At 48.3% G+C, this 23489-nt stretch overlaps 1 protein-coding gene across 3 annotated transcripts; it reads right to left on the reverse strand.

The window, feature by feature from the left end:
• Positions 1 to 861: 861 nt before the first annotated feature.
• Positions 862 to 23489, reverse strand: nbr1b (NBR1 autophagy cargo receptor b). 3 transcript variants are annotated; one of them, XM_040005001.1, is made up of 23 exons: positions 23232 to 23489; positions 20501 to 20563; positions 20227 to 20245; positions 20106 to 20128; positions 18388 to 18576; positions 18215 to 18292; positions 17868 to 18136; positions 14626 to 14751; positions 14180 to 14386; positions 13570 to 13729; positions 12836 to 12919; positions 12554 to 12739; positions 12221 to 12337; positions 10359 to 10434; positions 9585 to 9695; positions 9116 to 9292; positions 8684 to 8956; positions 6768 to 6951; positions 6427 to 6672; positions 5966 to 6051; positions 5811 to 5883; positions 4391 to 4484; positions 862 to 3910 (listed from the first exon to the last, which is right to left on the reverse strand). In XM_040005001.1, the coding sequence occupies exons 1-23, from the start codon at positions 23331 to 23333 to the stop codon at positions 3737 to 3739; spliced, it is 3117 nt and encodes a 1038-aa protein (XP_039860935.1). In that variant the 5' UTR covers positions 23334 to 23489; the 3' UTR covers positions 862 to 3736. The 3 variants fall into 3 exon arrangements, with proteins under 3 accessions (XP_039860935.1, XP_039860938.1, XP_039860937.1); XM_040005003.1 differs by lacking the exon at positions 4391 to 4484 and having other exon boundaries at positions 3757 to 3910; XM_040005004.1 differs by lacking the exons at positions 8684 to 8956; positions 9116 to 9292; positions 9585 to 9695.

Below are 23489 nucleotides of genomic sequence, written 5' to 3' on the forward strand. Positions count from 1 at the left end.
TAGTTTATTTGAAATGACTTGTTCTGTTTATCAGTGAAACGTGGCAGCGTGAGAACAAAATCTCCCAGTTTTCAGAACATTGTGTGCATCATGTGGCTGCATAAAAAAGATGTTTATGTCTAATGAAGAGGATTATTCCTAAAGCTCAGCCCTGTTGTGGTATTCGAATAAAGCCTCAGCTTTGTGCATCGTTGACTGTCAGGTAGGATCATCACAGAGACTTTAACTCAATGATTCATGAACAGGTTTGTTTAACACGTATGTGGCACTACTCACACTGCAGGACATACTCTTCTCCATCATCTAGCCTTACCTGATGACAAAGCTGAGTACATGCTTTCAGTGAGCACTGCTGTGGTTGCTCCTGCTGCTTCTGGCTCCCCTGGTTGAATAAGCGATGTTCCTACTGAAAGGCGGCTGTAGCAGACTAAGGGTTTGGCTGTCCATAGAGAACTTTCCCACTTTTATGAGGCCGTGAAAGTCAAGATCTTATTTCAACAGAATTAAAAAAATCATAATCAGAATAATCCCAGAGTAGTATTTGATGCTACCAGCAGCACTGTTCCTGCTCCACCTCTGATGGACGTGAGATCCAAACTCTCCTCAGTTACTCTTTTTCTCTCCTCCTCAGCCTAAACCACTGCTGTCCTCCAACCCGCCTGTCAGAGGTCACTTCCTGTTTAAAAAGGAGGTACAATGTTACAGGATACCTGCTGAAAGACGCTCAACAGTCCCATCTTTGACGCTGTGAAGCATATATGATGACATTCATCTAGCATGTTTGTTGCTTCTATTTAAAGGTGACATCGTGACCTTTTTAGTTGCACGTGATGCTTCAAACACACGAAGCAGAAGCCCCAGGTGGGTGTAATGCATTTAATTGGAGACATATTGATTTGTACATCATACAATATTCATAAAGTGCAACACAGAAAAAAGCTCGAGCCATCCCCCGTTTTTCTTCCTCCATAAATACATCTTCCCCAATTTGAACATATTTCATCCAACCAGAGCTTCTGGCACACATGACGACTCATTTCAGCACGATGACACACGGCACACACCTGACCTTCATTTGAAGCAGGCCACACTGAACCTGTGGCAGGACACTTTTATTCTTACCTTTCAAATTAATTACCTATCCGAGAGGGTGAAACCCGACAGCATGATTCATGAAACGCTAATATAAAAGAAATAATGAATGCCTAAAACTGATGAATGCCACTTTTAAAAGTCTAAACATCCGTGTGAGATGTCCGGAGCTGTTTGAGTCAAAAACGTGGCCCAGTGTGGGGGCTGTACCTCTGCACCCGTGGCTGGTCCTTCAGGCAGCTGCAGGAAAGACAAAAGTTATAACGAACACAGAGCTCATGCTGTTCTTTAAATCGTTTCAACCGCCCAGCGTGTGACCTGCACGTCTGCCTCAGGCTCCACCCACACTGTTGCTTTCTGCACAGACATGTTGCATCTCAGTCCCATCAACCACACACCAGTGCAGACCGACACAGACAGGGTACCATGTGACGTGAGGTTACGTGGATGTGTAACGGCATAAAGTATAGTAGCACGCAGTGTATCGCACCACACCAACAAAACATCCGTTATTACAAAGTATGAGACTAAAACTGCAGAGCAGCTTTAACTAGCACACCTAAAGACACGACGTCAAACTTACAAACAGCCTTCAAGCAGTCAAAGCAGAACCTAAACTCACAGCCCACTACTTTACTAATGAAGTCAGCTCAGGGTCCAGCTACGAGCAAAAGGAAGGAGCAGCGACCTTACTGCGCACACCTGACCAAGCCCGCCAACGTCTGGAGCACCACGTGTGCCTGGGATTCACAACAAGCGTGGCAACGAGCCCCTCGTGACCCGCACACCTCTTTGGAACTTTCTCTAGTGGATGGAGGGAAATCCGTTTCCAAAGGTGTTACTATAGTTACCAAACCTTAATGCTGAAATCAAGTCGCCATCACCCGGGCCCCTCAGCTGATCCTGAGCAGACGTACCACAAACCGAACAGGCAAGCACGCCGTGTGCTCGCCGTCCGCCCATCTTAAATCCTTCATCTGATGGGAGAACTGAAAGCAAACAGCTGATAATGAACTTCGTCTAAAGCCACAAAACTGCGTCTCCATTCAAAACAGCAGACCCATGTAAACATGGGTGGGAAATAACAAGATGGGACGCGCAGAGGACAGGAAAGGAAGAACGTACGCTGCTGCTCATGTTTAGCTACGATCTATGCAGAGGAACTGGTGCGTTTCCACAGCAGCTCTGGGTAAACTGTGGTTCTCCGCGAGGTTGCAGCTCTGAGTGCTGAACAAACCTGGTTGATTAGCTAGTTAACCATCATGCAGTGGGACAGTGTAGTCTGTTCACCACCACTGACTCACAACAGCAGTAAATCACACACCAGCTAACAGTCCGGCTCAAAGTTTCAGCTACACCGAGTGGTTTCCAATGACTTCTCTAAAACAGGTTATGCACACATGTTAAGAGAATATATGAGAAAATCCCTTTAGTTTCAGTGATGGACTAAAGTTACAGGACAAAGGCAACGTGCAACCAAAACGGCACGCTGCAAAAAGCTCATCACACACGTCGTTACCAGCATGAAGAGCGTCACTCAGATGATCTGGGCTGAGCACGTGTGCGAGTTCTGGGAAACCGACTCAAAAACAGGAGGAATGTGTGTTTTGAATAGCACGGCTATTTAAACATCAAAGTACTTCATTGCATTCATCATCACAAGTCACATCAACACGAACGTGTCGCAGCAGTCCTGCTCCTCCAGCTGGAGCTCTGGAAACACCAAAGGGTCAGATTTTATACAGTAAAGCCTCACACACACTACGTCACCTGACCGGTTCTGCTTACCTACAGTCAGTGTGATTATTTACAACCCAATAATAAAGTTATTAGTAGCTGTTGGAATGGCAGCTCAAATAAAACAGAAAGAAGCAAACCTGCAGCTGACACTGTGCAGACGAGCTGTGTGGGCCTGCTCTGGGACACAGGCCAATGATATCTAACCAAAGGAAATTTGCAAACAATGCTAGCTTCGTGAACAGCATTAGCTCACTACCAGTCGAGCTGGTTGTTACAGTTTTCACCACAATACGCAGAAACATGCACCACCAGCTGGTGTGATGGAGCCGACTGGACGAGGTGAACAAGACTCTGAGGAGATGAGATGACTTGATGCCTCAGCAGAACCATCAGCACGAAGCTGCATTTTCTTTTTGCCCAAAGATGTTCTGAGCGAGCGGGTTCGGTAGGCGACCTGTGAGAGTCTGCTGCTGTGGACTTGAGCAAAGGAAACGCGTGAGGGTCCGTCGGTAGCTTTTTGGGATCCCTGCAACCGACAGGAGCAGGTACAGCAACCGTGGAGTTTCTGCAGCCAACACAACTTTAGCTCAGGTTTGATGGAAGCGAATGCTTTCACGCTTCACACTTCGTTAAAATCCATGATGTTAGCACGTGGTGTGATTCACATTTGAAGACCTAGAATTCCTGTTTTCACCTTTCTTAGACAGATATGCAAAGAAAACCTGCAACTACCAAGATCTACGCTGAAAGTACTAAAACTACAGACAGTGGGTGGGTGATGGTCTGCTGGAGGATCCAGGGCTGCTGGAATGTCCCCTTACAAGCTCGTAGTATAGTCCTCGGTCCAAAAGGGCAAATTAGTGGAGAGCTGAAAAGAAGGAGGAAGAGTTTGGCCTCCTCGTCATCAGTAGCGTGTAGAGTACCAGTCATTGTCGGTCATCTGAACGAGCTCGTTGACCACGTCCAGCAGGCTGTAGTTGTGTTTCTTTAGCAGACGCTGGTTCAGAGAGCGGTCTGCAAAACCCATCTCCACCAGCACGGCCATCATGGTGTCCTGGGTGGATGCATCCACTGGAGGCTGGGTGGAAACAAGATCGGATCAGTCGAGCGAGCCAGCTACTGATTACCGCACAGGCCTGAATGAGTCTGTATCTGAAGTGTTTGAAGGTCTGACTGCTGACAACATGCTGTGTACAATGTAAATAAAAGCAGAGTGCAACATGTCACGACTGCGTGGCGTCCCCTCGTCAGGAACTGATCGAGCATCGGGAGCACCGTCTGATCAGGGAGCACCTTCGGCAGCTGGCTCCTGCTCTCCTGGATTAGGGATGCAGCCCCAGCTTAAAAGCCTTTCCAAGGTAGTGCAACTAGCTTTGCATTGGACTGATTAATGTAAGTGTAGCCCCACAACTGTGTCGCCTACGTGTTGCATCGCTATCATGCAGAGAAAAGACTTCAAACCTGGGCTGTGACGTTTGCTTCAACACTGGAAAATAGGCTTGAAACTCCAAAACACACAAATGTGAATATGGGAGAAAAAAGCTGCTAAATGTGTCACCTGTGTGGGGCCTTGTCCGGTGAACAGGGCTTTGTAGGCAGAGGCAGCTACTGACAGAGCTCCTTTCACCAGGCCGCCGGTGAGGCCTTGCTGCCTGAGGAGGGCAAACATTTGGAGAGTTAATCCTTTTGTTCTCTCTTATCAGTGTTTACGATTCATGGATGTGAATTTATTTATGAGCTGTCTGCAAGGGGAAAGGTTACAGCAGCAAACAGAAACCAGAAAGCATCCTTGGACTTCATGCTGCCTCCAAACTGCTAGTGCTCGTCATTCTACTCGGGAGGCCAAAACATTATTCTGCTTCTGTCTTAGTTGGCAGCTGGGATTTAGAAGCACAACGATGGGCCAGGCTCTCAGCACAGAGCCACGGTGAGACGACTCCTGTACGTATGTGCGTCTGAGCTGACCTTAACCTGACCTCAGGCTGACCTGTGAGGACTCTGCCTGCACAGTCATACTTTGAACAGCACTGCAGTTCAATCAGCTTCATTTGAACCTTTGTACATTACTAACTTCACTTTCTGAGCCTCAAAGGCAGCGAATCGTCCTGTGAGCCTGGGAAACTCGGACAAACAGCAGCAGGCAGCTGGACTGGCAGCTTGTTACAGTCTCACTACTTTAACATGAAGACATTATTTAGCTTTTATGTTAGCGAGCAGATAATCTGCCTCCCGTCTCCTGGAAGCCTGCGTTTGTCCGTTTCTATTAGAAGCTACATTCAAAGTGATCGGATGATGGCGCGACTCTGATGTCTGAGATTTGTAGTATCAGTGGTGTGCACGCTCCATACTGAAGAACAGATACAGGAAGTTGAAAAACAAACTGAAAGAAGCTGCATCATGTAGGCTCTGCACGATAAACCAAACCTAGCCAACGGATGGATGGACGAATAAAAACGTGATAGCTTCAGTGTGAGTGTGTGTGTGCATGTGTGTGTGCGCGTGCGTGCGTGTGTGCGCGTGCGTGTGTGCATGTGTGCATGTGTGTGTGTGTGTGTGTGTGTGTGTGTGCATGTGTGTGTGCGTGTGTGCGTGCATGCGTGCGTGTGTGCGCGCGTGCGTGTGTGCGTGTGCGTGTGTGCGTGTGTGTGTGTGTGTGTGTGTGCGTGTGCATGCGTGTGCATGCGTGCGTGTGTGCGCGTGTGTGTGTGTGCGTGTGTGTGTGCGTGCGTGTGTGTGTGTGTGTGCGTGCGCATTTGTGCGTGTGTGTGTGCGTGTGCATGTGTGTGCGCGTGCGTGTGTGTGTGCGTGCGCATTTGTGCGTGTGTGTGCGCGTGCGTGCGTGCATGTGTGTGCGCGTGCGTGTGTGTGTGCGCGTGCGTGCGTGTGCGTGTGTGTGTGTGCGTGCGCGTGTGCATGTGTGCGCGTGTGCATGTGTGCGCGTGTGAGAGTGTGTGTGTGAGTGTGAGTGAGAGAGAGACCTGGGGTCCTCGGGGTCGTTCTTCTCTGTGTCAGTAGCTTCAGGATCAGTCTGAGCGCGCTCAGGAGCTGCTTCTGCAAGACAGAACGATGCGATCACCGTGCATCAGAGTGGTACTGTGACTGAAGTGACAGCGAGACCCAGTAAGGAGCCTACCGTCCTCAGTCTGGTGCAGTTCTGAACCCTGCGCTCCTTCCTCAGCGCCGGCATCCTCCTCCTCTCTCTCTGCGCTGCTCTCTGGGCTGTCAAACACAAACATGTTTGCTTCGCTCATTTACTGTCGCACAACAACAACGCCTGTGCCGCTTCATGAGCTTCATGACTCGGCTCGCTGTATTTGAATCTTGTTTAAATGAAGGAAAAATGTTTTTAATATGACACGGCACACCATCTAACATATTTTGGTAGCTATTTTATGAAAGTAGCTGTGTGACTGACAGGTGATCATTTGTATACAAGCAGGAAAGAAAGCATTAGTAATCTCCTTTGCCTGATGTAGGTCTAGCCCTGAAACGCTGTAGATGAATGGTGCAGATGTGGTGCAGATGTGGTGCAGCAGTGGAGCGGTCGGTCTGAGGAAAAGACCAGCTTTCCTGAGGAAACGTTCTCATGCTTACTGTGATGTGACGACAGCTTGAGGCGGGGTGACTACTTCAGGAGTCAGCGGCTCATCGTCCAGCGTCTGGGATGTACACAGCATATCGTTGGCACTGCTGGCGCCTGACAGCTCCATTCCTGGAGCCGCTTCATCCACCTCGTCCGCCTCCCCCTCTCCTGCGGCACTGTCCCGACGCTCAGCTGAGGGGGTATCTGGGTCTGTGTCGGTCTTGGCTTGGACGTCTCCGGGCTGGGACAGAGCAGAGCTGCAGCGGGACCGAGAACAAAGAAAAAGTGAAAGCACTGATTACTGTCCCACAGCCGAGGGTTCTCCCACACACTCCAAAGCCACGGCTCCTACCTGTACATGGACTCTCCCAGGGGCCGAGTGGTGTCAAAGCAATCGGGGAGGATGATGATGTAATCCTCGGAGGACGTGGAGGAGGAGCGACTCCTCATTACATCTCTCTTCTCCTCCTCTTCTTGCTTCTCCCTCACTCTGGGCTCCACACAGACGCTCTCCATGTGCGACTCCTCAGCTTCACCTGTGATGAGACCCAGGAAGCAAACGCTGGGTGTGACTGGCTGCTGTACACATGCTGGGACACATGCTGGGACACATGCTGGGACACATGCTTCACTCCCACTCATGACACAGAGGTTCAAGCTTCGCTTCGACTTCTGTCGTGCCCAAAAATGGCGGCAGAAGCTAGAAACATAAAAGAGGACCTGAGGGTGTGTAGTGTGTGGACCTGATGCGTAGCTAGATTTTTAGAAAGGTGCGCAAGGTTTTAACGCATAAGCTAGCTGGAGCCTAGCTTAGACTTGAAGCAGGAGCAAAACCATCGCATTTCTAGAAATCTGGACAAATTTATTAAACCCCCCGAAACGGGGCTCTCCAGAGACTGAGTCAGCTCCCAGACAGACGGAAAACAACTTAAACATAAAAACATCACAAAGAAAGAACAATACAGTATCCACAACAGCACCAGAGAGTAAAGCAGAGAAATGTGGATTATTAAAGGTCTCTCTTCCAAGTCCAGTTCAATTCAGTTTTATTTACACAGCACCAGATCACAACACAGTCGCCTCAAGGTGCTTAATATAGTAAGGTCGACCCTACAATAACACATGCAGAGAAACCCAACAATCATATGACCCCCTATGAGCACTTTGGTGACAGTGGGAAGGAAAAACTCCCTTTTAACAGGAAGAAACCTCCAGCAGAACCAGGCTCAGGGAGGGGCGGGGCCATCTGCTGTGATTGGTTGTTGATTCATTTAAAGGAACATAATCATTTCTGTTAGTACACGACTTAATAAATTGATCAACAAATCGAGTCTTTCTATTTGTGGCAGCAATTTTCCAGCTTATCTATCAACCAAAGACCAGACAGACTGTTCATTCATTTGAAAGCCTGGTGCTTAGCCTCGTCCCCCCCAGCTGTAACACCAGTGATCACCTATCGTCCACCTGGGCCTGACACACAGTTTGTCTGATTTCTCGACCGACCCCTCCCCTCTTGTTTCCTTAGCGTAAGGAGGCGTGAATTCGTATGTCAGGTGCATGACAGCGCCGTGAGGAGTAGCAAGCCACAGAAAGTTGAGATTTGGAAAACAGATGGAATTGATTCAAAGCCAAACGCAGAGGCTGCAGTGTGGGAGCACTTTGGGTTTAAACTGAATGACCGTGGTGAAACCTGTGTGAGCCGGTTTGTCGCCTTTGTTGTCAAATAGTAGCAACTAAACTGCTTCCTGTTAAACCCAGAATTTAAAATGCTGCTCCTCACACACGAGCTCTTCAATAATCGGCCCCAGTCGTACAAAGTGTTGCAATTAGCTGACATTTAAAGAATAAACAGCTGTTCCTCGACAGAGTCCTCCTGTTGGTGGTGAAGGAGCTCCACACAGACCCTCAACTGTGCTGTCACAGCACATGTCAGCTGGCTGCCCGTTAGCACCGCTGCCTGGGGTTTCAGTGGCGTCCCTCCTGCTGATGCTAGCTGAAAGAGTTTCCAGAGGTCCCCCCAAACACTGAGCTGACCATAAGCTGCAACCCAGAGCTTCAAGCCTGCTCCTGTACAAACCAAGGCTGCCATCACACCTCACGGTCCTTGAATCCAGCCCAGTCACACGGTGACATCTTCACTCAAATTAGACGCCGCCTCCACTTTATATACAGTCTGCAAATGGTCAACGCTCACCCCCCAAACTGGTGCAAACAGCTGTTTCTCACAGACAAGCTGCTTGAGTCAACATATCAACTTAAAAATGTCACCTGTGGCGGTGTGTTCTGGCAGCGTGGCGGTCCCGGCCGAAGCGTGGAGCGGCCCCGGTGCTGAGCTCGGGCCAGGCAGCACGTTCAGGGTCACAGACGTTGGAGTGGGCAGGGAGGCTTTCAGTGGGGAAGGGATGGACGCCTTGAGACCAACGAGGGGTTTCATGGGAGTCTTGGAGTTGCTAGAGCAGCTGTCGGGACTCTCCTCCATTTTCACCGTTTTACTCAGACAGGACAGCGAGGAGGAGGAGCCCTGAGCAGCTGGACGTACCACTGAAAGGAAACAGGAGGACCACAGTGAAACACCAGCAGCACGCTGCAGTCTGACGTTCCAGCCAGAACAGACTGTATGTGAACATGGACGCGTTCCAGCCAAACACAAATGATCATTCATTTAAACGCACGAGCTGGCGCCGAGGGCGTGTCACTGACCTTTTCCTGTTCCTGGGCAGGATCCTCTCAGAGGTATGTGATCAGGGGCCTCCTCCAGGGTCATCGAGCGAATCACAGTCTCACAAACAAACTGAGTACCGCTGATGTCATCCTCCCCTTCCTCCTGAGCTGGGACTCCGCCCCCTTCAGCTCCAGGTCCTACCCCGTGGGGGACATCTGAGGACCAGCAGCGAGACAACAAATGTCAAGACACGCCCATTTGATTTTTGAACACAGCTGTATCAGCAGGACAGCTGCTCACAGTCAGAGAGCCAACTGCATGGCTGTGAACAGCTGGACAGTCTTAGAAGAAAACCTTCACCCCATTGCATGCTGGGAAGCCAAACAGGGTTTTTCAAGGGACCTGAATCAAGTCAGTCAGGTGCGGCTTCTTTAACGAGTACTTGTAGTTTCAACAGAACCTTTAAATAAACTGGGAGAACACTGAGGAGGATTGGGACTTCATTACCCATGATGCTATTGATGACTTCAGTCTCTTCCTGAATCAGACCCAAGGAGGGGCTGCCCTTGTCCAGCAGAGGGCCATCTTGAGACAGAGGGGACATGCAGGGTGTGATGTCTGGAGGAGAAACACAGACAGCACTGAGCTCTTACAGCACGTGGACGTTTACAGCCGGCTGACCGAACGGAGACCGAATGGCAGTTTTTCCAAAAGTGTAACATTTGCGGTGGTTTTGAAGCCGACGTGGGGAACACTTCAGAGAGCCTGGTCACCTGCTCTGTGTCAGAGCACTGCGTCTGGAAGCTGAGAGCACCGGTCTCTGATGTGCAGACTGAAATGTTCCAGCCTCATTTGTCATTTATTACGCTCTGAGTGTTTCCAGTGAATCAGCTGTGGGCTGCAGACACACCAGTTTAGCACCTGAACTGCACAAAGCCACAGAAAGCGGTGCGTCTAACCAAACTCAGTCTGCAGCTTCCCCACTCGATCAGGGTCACAGCACCTGATGTAATCAAACTACGAGGTCAAAGAAACATGAACGTCTATGAATCACAGACGGCCTCCGTCAGTGTGTCGGGCCGATGCTGCCACTGCTCAGAGGACGCTGTGCTCGCCGTGTCTGAAAGAAATCTGCTGTCTTTGCATGTTAGAGTTTGAACGTCGGTATTTGTGGTGCAACAGATTGTATCTGACTATTTTATTGTTCACATGACTGACGTGCTTGTAGTGCAGACACGTGTCTCTTAACCAGGACGAGTGTTCTGGCTGTTCTCTTCTTACCAGCAGGCGTGTTGGTGGGGGCGCTCTCCAACTCTTGGACGATGTTGATATCCAACAGCTCAAAAGACAGAAGATCCTGACAAATGAACAACAGGTAACAGATTACAAGGCTAGTCTACAGGTCACCTGACCTGTCTCCAAACCAGTACAATCCAAGGCAGAGCCCCAGTTTATAAATGAAGATGATGATGTTTCAAATCATTTGTAACACGTTTCTTATTAACAGAGGACTCAACTGGTTCTGTGACAGTGATATTGCTACATAAGTGCAGGGTTGTTGAGTGCCTGAGTCACTTTGCTGTTAAAGTGCCATCCTGTAGTAAGTACGAGTCATAGGCCACACCCCTTTCCTTTATATTTTACTGGGAAATGAGACTTTGCATAACTTCAGTGAATTTGAAGGTGAATGATGGCTCTAATGGCTCCACACACGCCCTCCCGCGCCGCCCTCCCGCGCCGCCCTGCCGCGGCGGATTTTCAGTCCAGTTCCTGTGTAATCTGCAAACCTCAGCCTCTCCCTGTCTAAGCAAAGCTGTAACACACAAAGCTGGAGTGGACGTGAATGTTTGTGTTTCGCAAACCAATCCAGCTGTCAGCCAATCAGCATTTGTCCCACAGTGAAGCCACGTTACGCTGAGTTTTTGGAGGAGCAGATTGAAAAGCCCCTCCCACAGGCTTGCATAGGCAATTACAAAAGCAAACGGGGGTTGGTGTGACTCAGGTGGTAGAGCAGGTCACCTACTAATTAGAAGGTTGGTGGTTCGATCCCTGCCTGCACGGACCAACTACACTAACCCCATGCTGTCACTCGGACCGTAGGTGTATCTACTAAAAAGCTCTGTCACCTCATTCTTCATTAATCGCATCCACAAACTTGGAGGATCGTGTCGCTCATTTATTCTGATGACAATAAATTTGACTAAAAATCTGTCTCCATGGAGACACGTGGACTCTGAATGTGAATTTAGACAGAAACAGATTTACAGTTGTTGCTCGTTTGTCACAGTTCATTTCAGCCTGTATCATAAACAGATTACTAGGGATGGGTATCGTTTAGGTTTTATCCGATACCGGTGCCAAACCGGTACTTTTGAAACGGTGCTGGTGCTTAAACGGTGCTCAAACCGGTGCTTAAAGAATGGAGAACACAAAATTGGTCCAAAAACCTCTCATGTTCAGCTGTTTTTTTGTAAAAAGATAACAATGTTAGCCTTTTCTGCAGCTATGGGGCATATATGGTATAGGTGTTTCATGGGATTCGAGGTGTTACCTCCTTTGACAGCATCACAGTATCAGCTTAAAGCACTTGTTGCTGCTGAGTTTGCATCTTTTGCTGTGAAGTACAGCCAGACTTTGACCGCTTCGCTTTGGGCATTTTTAATCTGTAGCTCTGCTCTAAAAGAACATACGTACCTGGCCCCGCCTACTATCCTCAGAAACGTAAAATGATTGGCTAGAATCCAAAGTGTATGACAGCTCAGGAAAAAATAAAGCACCAAAATGTGCGCCGCTTTTCGGTCTGGTTACTACCGTTTATGTCAGAACCGATACCATCATGGCACCGGATACCGGTACCCATCCCTACAGATTACTATCAAAGACAGAGCAGCACACTGACTGCCAGTGTGGACCAGTCCCAGTCTTCACAGGCAACAAGTTTACACAGCTGCAGTTACTTTGGTTGTGCTATGATCTGTACAAACAGATGCTTCACTGTACATTCATGGACATTTGAATAAACAGGTAAAATATGAGCTATTATTATTCCAGCTTCATGTCAGCTGCAGTATACGTACAGTAACGTGATGTTAGCATACTGAAGTTTAGCTGCTAGGATGGGGAGGAGCGTCACAGCAGGTTACCTGTGCGGTGAGCAGGTCTACAGACGGGATGTAGTACTCTTCTTGGTCCACTGACAATAACGGCTGTTCCCTGGAAGCTGCACATGCTTTCCCATCCTTGGCTACTGGGTTCTTGCCCTGCAGGCAAACATTCACATCAACCTCATTTGTGAATTTGCACATCCAGAAATTTATTATTATCTAAACTTTAATTTGTTTTGTATGAAATTTACAAACCAACCATCCTTGATCTCACCCTAACCCTCTCACACCAACTAGCTAAACTTACAGAGTTAAAGTTTGAATAAAGGTTACACAAATGATTTCAGCCTCCCTGAACTGCATTCGTTCTACCTGCGGTGTGACACAGGGTGAAACCAGGATCCCATCAGCCATCATGGGTGCTGGAGCCAGAGGGTCGACCACGATGCTGCACCACACTCTCGGTCCAAACTGCTCCCCAGCGTGGGCCAGACGCCAGTGAGATGTGTAGGAGCCCTCCACAGTGGGCGCACACAGCGCTACGCTCACTATGCCAACCTGCACGCACGCACGCACGCACACACACACACACATACTTGTTTCAGTGCTTCACGAGGACACGTGCCACAGCTCTGTGGGATGTCTCACACTCACCTGTCCCGGCTGCAGGAAGGGAACTGCCACTTCTCTCCAGCGGTCTCCAGATCCCACTGCCAGGTTTCCCCACATAAACTTCAGCTGCAGGAACCAAACAAGACATAATATAATGGTTCCTTAGTGGGAGTTTGCACACAGTGGACCAAAGCCTCCCACAGGTGTTGAGGTCAAAGAGCAAAGTGACGTTCTGTGGTCAGTAAATGTCAGCACTTTGCTGCTAAACGTGATGGAATAAGGTTTGACACTATTAACACTGTTAAGGAGGGATTGGTTGGTCACAGTGAAACAGGGTTGCTGTTTGTTTACACGAAACACAAAGCACAGCTGAACTAAGCCTATTTAAACAAAAAGCACCAGGGATGAACCTGAAACTCATGAGATGTGACGACGAGCATGAAATTTGTGTTAGTCAGTGATGACATTTCACTACAAAGGTTGGGTAATCACGCCGGTCAGTGACGCTCATCACCTGGGATCATGAGTATAGCTGTTTCTATGGCAACCCAGCCAACAGTTACACTTCCCCCAAAATGTAAAAAGTACATCTAACGGTGGGTCGAATAATATAGTTGCGTCACTGTGGCCAGCACACCGTCCGGTCACGTCTGTGCTGTACACACATGGACGCGTCCATGATATTCACGGCTCTGAGACGGCGAGCAGGTCTCGTTCTGGTGTAGGTGCTCTCAGGAGAATCCAAGCTGTTAATGAGCTGCTGTTTGAGACTTTACCTTAGTCTCAGCACTCCAGCTGAGAGTCCCAGTGTTCCTCATCTTCCAGTACTTGATAAACTTGGTCCCAGGACGCAGACGCGTTCCGTCAGGAAGGTTTTCGTCCAAAAACGCTGCCGTCATGGCAGGAACCACCAGGGGACAGGGGCGCTTTGGTCGCCTGGGCAACAAGAGGAAAATCCCTTTATTCAAATTCTTCATCACGTCTCACTTTAAACTCATTCATATCGTCATTCAGCTCCCATCATCCCAGAGCAGCGGTTACAATGGACCGCCTTATTGACTGCTGCAGTCTGCTTGCCATATTTTCCCACAATCTATTCACTTCACTGCACTATAACCAACCTAGGATCACCATTCATCTTTAAATGTGCTTCAACTTTGGGGGGAAGCCGTAGTAGGTGGACAAAAGCTTTCAGGGTCACAGAAATGCATTTCGTCCACACCGACCCCTGACGAGCTGATAGCGCCTCGCTGTGACTCGACTGTGTGAGCTGATGTTTGAATAAAGACAGACTTTGTTTCTGGAGCTACTCTGGAACCACACATGAGGAGATCGACACTGAGATAAATGAAGTGCGTCCTGCAGCCTAACTTGGTTGGGACCTACTCTGGGCTGTTGTGCTGTGTGGCTCGAGGCTGCAGGAGGACGGGGGAGGAGCTTCCGTCTCGATGGGACGAGCTCCACTGTATGCCCCGCCTCTCCATCCTCAGCTGCTTCCGGATTTCCTTCACCTCAGCTTTCAGCAGGCGCTTCTCGGCTTTCAGCCGCTGCTTCTCTGCCTTTCGGAAACTGCGATCCCCCCGCCTGTAGAACCTAAACAACAATGGATCGAGATGAAGTAACATCAGCATTATGGGAATGTCTACAGCCAGGTGTAGCATTTTATACTGGATTCAGACAGCCCTGCATCAGCTCACACTCATACCACATATCTTTAAAACAAACATTCATGTTTTTATTAAATATTTAGTGTGTAAAGCTGATAATATGAAGCTAGTTTGTGCTTTTTGGTAAATATGAACACGTGTTAAAGTCCGGTAGCTGTGTCACACCTGCTGTGGTCTGGGGCCGGTGATCCGTGCTCCGGGATGGACAGGGGAGTCCTGGCTCTCACCAGATTGTGACTGGGATCGTGGGAGAAGCTGCAGGGCTCGCACAGAGTACAAGAGGTGCACACGCTGTGGAGTGAAACAGCCCAGAGGGATGAGAGGAAACGTGAGACTGCATCTAAAAACTGACACCGTGATGAAGAGCACGCACTCAGCTTCACAATCTGCAGAGATAACAGCTCCTGGCATGCAAGGAGAACGTAAGGAACTGCACAATGTGACCAAACTGCAACGATCAGTCGTTGCAGCAGTTTGTGTGCAGAGCTGAGGTTAGAGCACCAACATCCTCCCTTTACAGCAGCGAGGCCACAGGGTAAATGTTCACTTGGTAATAGGGCTGGGCTAGATCATACCGTTCACGGTAATAACAGTGTAACTTTGGGCAACGATGGGAAAATAAAATACCGCGATAGAATATGGGTACAACACGCATGCGCAGTGCTTTTGTTTACATACGCACATGGCGGCGACGCAGAACGAGAAGAGGTGAGAGCGGATCGTTGAATGAAACGATGAACCTGAACTGGTTTGTAAAATGCTGCAGCTTCACTGGTGTGGAACTGGTTTGGCTTTCGTCCGTCAGACACACAACAAAGCACTATTTTTGGTAGCGCATGCTAGCGGGCCGTCGTTATTACCGTGTTGTTTGGAAAATACGGCGCACTTAAAATCAATCCTTAGATTTTTCTGACAGTCAACAGCGCCCCTTATAACCCCGTGTGCCTTATGTATGAACTCTGGTTGTGTTTACTGACCTCGAAACGATTTTATGTGCACGGCGCTCAAAAATCTGTCAAATGTTTCAGTATGACTTTGCTAAGCTACGAAGCCGCACCGCTTGATGGATTGTCGGAGCATTACGGCTATCGTAGGCGGAGCCTCGCGGAGTGATACGTACTGTGCTTCAACATAATGTTACCGTGTTGTGTGTGTTTAACCTCTTTTTAAGTTTAGTGGATGTTATACATGGTTATGCTGAGGATATGTCGGCCACTGGAAACGCCTTTTGGTTAAACTGTCAGCAATAATTTGCATTTGCACTGTTACATGTTTATATAACTTTAATGCAGATAAAACAGCTGCTTGTTTAAGTGGAAATACAATGATGGTTTTTGTACTAATAAAGTTGAGGAGTTGTAAAGTATTTTGTCTCGTGTCAATTATGTTGTCAGTTATATCGTTATCGCAAATGTTCAAATGCGTATCGTGATAAATATTTTGGGGCATATCGCCCAGGGCCCTGTTTCAGGAAGCCGGTTCAGAAAACTCAGAGTGAAAAACGATACTCAGGGTTGAGTAACCCCGAACTGTCCAACTGGGAATATTCGGTTTCAGAAAGGCTGATAACAATTAGTTCAATCAACGCGGAGTTGCTTTAACCCCAAGTTAAGCACGCGCACGAGGATACATAAAGCCCTGATTAGTGAGCACAGATTAAGCGAGTCACCATGGAGACGGAGGGAAAGAAGGCGCGGTCAATGTATCTTACAGCGCTTGAGGCCGAAATTCTGATGGCAGCATATGCCGATAACATGCAAATTCCGCGGAAAAAAGTAACACAGCCTCAGCTGCAAAAGAAAGAGAGCATGCATGACAAAACAAAGCCGACAGAGTCAATGCGTGAGTGTTAATTTAAACATTGATCTAGGGATTTCCACCCATTTAACACGTTATTTTATTATATTTTATTTTATTTTTTATTTTATACATTTTATTTTGTGACGTGATGTGAGCGCAGGTGCAACCCAACAGGCCCGAAACGTTCCTGGCAGCAAGTAAAAATGAAATATAAAAATATAGTCCAAACAGGTAAGGTGTAATTGTATTATGAGCCATAGTGCTTTGTCTGTTTGTAAATCAATTGCAGTTAGAGGCTACATTAATTTCCCCTCTGTAAGCACTTATTGAAATTATCTGAGCACATTACAAGTACATATTTGCTTACTCTGTATGCTCAAATGTGACCCGTTATAGCCAACAGAAAAAAAGCGGAGGCCCGAAAAACAGGTGGGGGTCCTCCACCACCACCACTCACAGAGGCTGAGCAGTTGGCTTCCACATTTGTGATAATGTTGGCAGCATCACATATGATCTTCACAGTGCAGAGAACACAAATTAGCATCCATTACTATAATGAAATAATTTGTTAGTTTGAAATGCTACAGGGAACTATGTCCCTGCACATTAATGCTGTGGAAAGACTTCCTGTTCACATAGTCTCCTTCATTTACTGAAGGAGCAATGATTGGAATGTGAGTGCATCTATACAGCCAATCACGCCTGGGAACCGTGAGAATAAATGTAAAATTTAAGTAGTAGTTCAAGTATCACCACATCATGAATTAAGTTTCGTTCATCCTGATACCTGCAATTTTGTGGAATCCCTCTTTGATAAATCTTGTGGGTCTGTGACCGGGGAACACCACAAACGAGTACAGGAGACGTTTCAGTGCAACTGTAACATTCCTGACTGCCCGACAGACGGTAGCCTTGGAAACGTGCTCAGCGTCACCAATATTATACAGGAAGCTCCCGTTTGCAAAAAACCGAAGTGCAATACAAATAATATGTACAGAACTGAGAGCATGTCCGCGATGTGTCACATGAGCAATATTAGGCCTGAGGATGTTATTCAAATAAATTATAGATTGTGCTGAAAAACGGTAACGTTCACACAGGAAATCATCAGGAAATGATAAAATGTCCAAACGCGCTCTAATCACTCTCTCCCGGCGGAGAGCTCTGCGGAGAATTTGGGCTTCAACATCTACTGGCTCTTCAAGGAAGGAGCACGCCATGTCTGACACTTCCTACAGTCAGGTTTCTGACAAAGAGGCGGAGAAAGTCAGGGTTAGTTGAAGTAAACCTGCTAGGGGGCAGGTTAGCTTCACGGAGTGTGTCGTCATAGTAACTCACTCAGAATTAATCTGAACTCGCTTTGTGAAACTGAAAACCCAGAGTTTTCGTTAACTCAGGGTATACTTACTCAGAGTTTGCACTAAACCGGCTTCCTGAAATAGGGCCCTGCTCTGCTTGGTAACAACGTTTTGCAGCTTATTCATTTGTACACTGACAAGTGTTAGACTTAAACCCAGGCCTACTGCGACACCGGGACAGCGTCTTTCACCAACAAAGATAAATCAACAAGCAGAATCCAAAGACTGAACTTACTCAACAACACATACCTGCACTGATAGCCTCCTCCAGTAGTCTGCCCCCTGCAGGACGAGCAGGGAGGAGTTGAGGAGGACGGAGCTCCAGGCAGAGTGGAAGAGGACACCTCGGGGACCTGCTGGGTCTCTGCTCCTCCTACAGCTTCCACTCTACCTCCACCAGCTCCACCAGCTCCTCCTGCTGCTGCTCCTCCCCCTCCCAGGGGTTTGTGGATGCAGCACTGTCCTGAAAACTCCCGACAGATCTTTTCCACTGCCTCACGAACTACCTGGTCCTTAAACTGAATGCAGTAGCGAGCACTTTAGTCATCAGTCGTTTAGCGGAGTTACTGCTATGACACTCATCAGGACGTTCTTACCTTCTCCATGTAGGAGGTGAACCAGGCTGGAGGAGTCTTGTCTTCTTCTTTGGTCCCTTTTACTTCTTTCATGATCACCTGAGCAACAAAAGAACATCATCTATGTGCATGCAAACATAGGGGCACAGCAGTGGATAGATGCAGTAAGAATGAAGCTTGTGCTGGGCTCTTACCATGCCCTGTTCTGGAACTGCAGCCTGGACCTTGCGACTGACCACCTGAGCAAGTGAAGGGCAGTGCTGTGGGGGCCTGAAGCCCCTCTTGGGTTCTGCTCCGCTGGCCTTGGTGGTGGCAACCCTCGTCGGCTGGCCTCGAGTTTCGTACACATTCATGTGCAGTCGGTTCCCCTGCCTCACCGCACTCTGGAAAATAAACACGCCGTCAGTTTCTCCACTCCCCTAGATTCATCACCGACAACACAAATGCTTCACTTAAGAAGAGCAGTAAGCACAGTGATACTATATCATAAGGAAGTCTTTATTTTCATGGGTCAAATGTAACTGCACAAACCATGAAAGAAGAGAAACACCAGTAGGCTATTATTACTTTATTTCTTTATCAATTAAACAGATCAAAGTTGTGGAGAAGCCTGGAATCAGGATTTGGAAAGCTGTGGCTATCGACCCAAACATGTGGCCAAATACTACTGCACATTCACCCAATGTGTGTGTGTGTGTGTGTGTGTGTGTGTGTGTGTGTGTGTGTGTGTGTGTGTGTATGTATGTATGTATGTATATATATATATATATATCTCTCGAGGATGTGGAGGGTGAAGGTAACAGTGGTCCCCGTGGTAATCGGAGCACTAGGTGCGGTGACTCCCAAGCTAGGCGAGTGGCTCCAGCAGATCCCGGGAACAACATCGGAGATCTCTGTCCAGAAGAGCGCAGTCCTGGGAACAGCTAAGATACTGCGCAGGACCCTCAAGCTCCCAGGCCTCTGGTAGAGGACCCGAGCTTGAAGGATAAACCGCCCGCAGGGGCGTGCTGGGTGTTTTTTATATATATTCTTCCTCTACTCCCCCCCCAATTTTTTGCACATGTCGAGGAGCGTGTCAGGCTACATTTCACTGTGTGTTATACTTGTATAACTATGCATGTGACAAATAAAGAACCTTGAACCAAATGATCTCAATATAAAAGAGATAATCACAGATGGTAAAGACACACCCTTCATATCACATCACAATGAAATAGAAGCTTATGGTGGATGATAGCATGGACGGCACGTGAAAATATCCTCCGTAAATCTGGAGTCTTCTTCATACACTAAGAATAACTGTGGAGTTCCACAGGGCTGCATGTTAGACCCAGTTCTGTTTTCTATGCCTTATCCATCAATGAAGGTGGATCTGTGCTATACACAGGTCAGGGATCTGTGCTGGAGCTGGATGTGAGGGGGTTCGATACATCTTAGCTGACGTTGCAAAGTAAACAGGCGCTGCTTACACAACGCGCTAACACAGCACTCCAAGACACCAGCAAACAAACACTCCACAGAAGCTTTCCACGTCATGTCTGTACTGTAAAGGAACAGGAGTGTGGAAGCAAGGACACCACACTAACACTTTCTATCCACAGGCTACTGAACCACTGCCTATGTCCAACTGTTTATCCATAACTGTAAATTTGCACTTTTCGTACATATATACACCCTGATATCGCTCTGTATATATTAGCACTGTGACAGTGTTGCAACTACTCGCACTCTAACTTCTGTTTACACCCACATATAAGCTGCAGGATTCACAAAGCACTGTTTTACTATTATTACTTTCTTGTAGTCGTGTGAAGGGAGCCTGCAGAGTAAGCAGGTGCTCTGCATAACCGTCTGTGTTCTGCAGAGCACATGACAATAAACTTCTTGAATCTTTAACCGTGAATGAGCTCACCTTCAGAGCCTCCTCATACTCAGCTGGAACACAAGCAGAAATGACCAACGTTAACATGAGTGCACTTTTATTTGGACTTTGTTTAATGTGTAGCATCATGTGACTGCCCAGGTGTGCTTACCTTGGCTGTTAATGGACACCTGGAGGAAGAAAAGGAGAAGACGGTTACATAAATATGTGCTAAGAATGCGTTACATGGAGGAACTCATGGAGTTAAAGGATCGCTCCTTCATACAGGGCTGCTCACTTGTTAGTGAATCCTGGTCAGAATGTGAACAAAGTGTTATAGGCACAACTTACCACAGCCATTCAGCTAGGCTACCACCCTCTACTGCTGTAGGTTAGCTGTACCTACTCAGTAATCTCACTTTGTATGGCACTCCTCAGTCTCTTACCTCCTCGTTCTCCTCATCAAAGTAGGTCAGCTGCAGGCTGCACAGGCCAAAGGAGCGCTTGACCTGTAACAGACAGACAGATGTTGTCACATCCAAAGCCAACTCTTATTTACTTCTTCACTGTAAATCTCAGACGTGTGGTGCTACACAATAGCTCTGAATGGCTGCTCTGCAAAGCTGGTCTGGCCCCAAAAGCTGGTTCTGCTCATCTGGACGTTTTCAGACTCGTGGCCACTGATCAATGATCATGACAGTTTGCATATCAATGGTCACAAACTGACCCCACTGTTCCTTCAGTGGTGCTAGTGTCAGTCATTAATGCAAATGTGCTGTTTATAAGGTTGGAAACCTGCAGTCACTGAAAACAGAATCAACCTTTTGGGATTTGCTCACCTGGACGACTGAGCATGCATCAAGACAACTACTCAAAACATGTCATTACTTCAGGACTCGACGGTTATAATTCTTTTCTATAATTAGGCTGGAAACATCTGGATCTGACCCAGAACACTGTAGCAACAGAGAGCCTCCCCACACTGACTGCTTATGAATCCATTACTGAACTTCATTCCTGGTAAGTCTTGAATGATGAGCCCATCATATCCTGCAGAGCTGACAGCAGCACACACCCACAGAGGGCTGCTGCTTACTTCTGGTTCAAAGCCAGTCTTACACACAGTCCTACAGGGTGAAAGGTCACACACTAAAACTGTCTTACATAGAAGAATTGTTTTTGCATATTTTGCACTCAGCCAATCACAGCTCGATCAATGCTCGAGCAAAAGCCCACGAACGTCACCAGATGGTGTTTCCTGCCTTGATTCAGTTAATGTAACACTTCAGCTGAGCTCTGTGCACTGACACCGAGTGTCTGCACCTCAGTCACATCTTAGGCTGCACGAGTGTTTGAACAAAACTGTGGATTTACCTCCTGCAGTTTGTGTTTCACCCACACCCAGGCCTCCCCAGACCTGCTGACCGTGGCTGCCCCCCCTGAGCCTGATGCTGTCGGAGGTTTCATCCTGTCAGGACCGAGCTCTCTGATTACGCTCACACTGTAACACAAGTGCTCTCTCTTGACATAACTGTTATTGTGGTGTTATAGCAAAACAATAAAACGAAGTGTATACTTTACACATCAGGCGCAGAGTGAACACATTCAGATCCATGATTGTAAATGAGGACGACATCACAACTGTGTGTGTCGAGTGCTTCAGCTGCTGAGGGACTGAGGGAGGAGTTGTTCCTGTATGTTTACTATCAGGAGGATGATCCCTCAGCCACAGGGACCAGGTCACAGGCCTCCGTCTACGCTCCTGCTAGCTCTTCACATGCTCTGAGCAGCACAGTGCATGCCTTTGACACAAACACATATAAGCTCGTACTGTTTCACAGATCGGCATCAAATGAAAAACAGTGAACGCTAAACCTTTTGCAACAGTCTCAGCAGCCAAACGTCTGTGACTCAGCAGCACTCACACCGATGATGTGCTCCAGGTACAGCCGACCATGCAGGGCTCCAAGCCTGTTTCACCTTCTTGTTCCTGACTTACTGCATTTCCAGTCCCAGTCATATATAACTGGGCTCTTGCTCAGGGCTCCTTCACTCTGCACTGCCAAACAGATCTACTGCAGCTCTGGATATCTGCATCCTTGCAGTGCGTAGCTACATTTCTGAGGAGGTGCATGTCAGACTCACAGATTTAACACAGTACACAGATGAGCTGAGCTCTGTCATTCACATCTATATTATCCTATGGTTATTACGCCACACGCCGAAGTCCTGCACGTGGCAAATATTAGAGAAATCTGTGCGTGTATCTGTGAATTAAACCAACACTTGATAACAGATATAAATAAATGCAGCCAGGCTTTCATCCTCCAGGTTATTGTCCTCGGATCTGTTACTGTGTTACTAAAATACACCAGCTCACTCAGTGGAAATGCTTCCATTTGTTCCATTTTCTGTGGCAAAGTTAGGAAAGCAGCATAACGTTAGTTACACATAAGGAGCGTCTGCCCGTGTCGTGCTCGCAGTGAGGACACAAACACAGCTCCTGCACCCCTGCTGCGTGCTGCAGCCGTGGAGTATCTGTGTGGTTGTTTCGTCTGTTTACTTCCTGCACTCGGAGTGAACCACTGCGCATGGCGGTGAATTGGCTACGCTGTTGCTGGTGGTGACGTTAAACCGCTGGGCAGAAAACGCCGGAATGTGTACGGGCCTGTCTGACTCGTTGCCTTTACCTCCCCGATGCCCACTGTGACCCACGCAGAGCCTTAAAGGTCACACAGTGATTTTTCTATTATTCGGCGTGTTTCGCTCTGACATGCACAACAGTGTGGCTCAGTCTGGAGGGGCGAGCGCGTCCTGAACAGCCTAGTGTCTAAGCAGGGATCACGGCCCGCCCGTGGAGCTGCTCGAAATGAGTGCGGCCCGTCACGAAGCGGGCCGGGACACAGGTCTGCGCGACGTGACGCACTCCCGGTACTTCCCGCACACTGTCGCCGTCACACCCGCTGGGCTGGGCCGCTCACCGTGACGGCTCGGGCTGGAGTAATCCTCTCCGTGAGCACACAGCGGCCCACGGCACCTCTCACACGGAGGTGTAAGCGTTTGCCCCGTGTGTCTGTCAGCACCTGTGGGCCCCCTGAACCCCCATCCCTCCGTGTGCTGCGTGAGCGCCATGTGGCGTCGTGTCTGACAGCAGGCCTGCTGCTCGTCTCTGCTTACCATGGCCTCCATCGACTCCCAGCTCTTGGTCTCGGATCCCGACAGCAGGAAATTCTTGGAATTTCCCCTGAAATTCACCTTCAGGTTGATGTAGAAATCCATGGCGCCCCCCTCGGTGCTTTAGAGCATATTACACGCGACGTACACGGAGGGTTTTCCGCACCGCCGACGACTCTTTCTGGGTTAACCTCAGCAGCTCAGTCCACCACGATCATCCGTCGAGCTGTGAGGCGTATTTTGTGTTTACATCAGCGCAAT

This window comes from Simochromis diagramma, unplaced genomic scaffold (genome assembly GCF_900408965.1).
Source record: "Simochromis diagramma unplaced genomic scaffold, fSimDia1.1 OVJJ01000494.1, whole genome shotgun sequence".
NCBI classification, from domain to species: Eukaryota; Metazoa; Chordata; class Actinopteri; order Cichliformes; family Cichlidae; genus Simochromis; species Simochromis diagramma.

Excerpts from the sequence above, each read along its gene's own strand:
- nbr1b (XM_040005001.1), bottom strand. The coding sequence starts at position 23,333 with ATGGATTTCTACATCAACCTGAAGGTGAATTTCAGGGGAAATTCCAAG. Across the intron at positions 12,338-12,553 it reads CACCCTGTGTCACACCGCAG|GGCAAGAACCCAGTAGCCAA; the intron begins GTAGAACGAATG and ends GTTTGCCTGCAG. Across the intron at positions 6,952-8,683 it reads GCCAGAACACACCGCCACAG|GTGAAGCTGAGGAGTCGCAC; the intron begins GTGACATTTTTA and ends GTCTCATCACAG.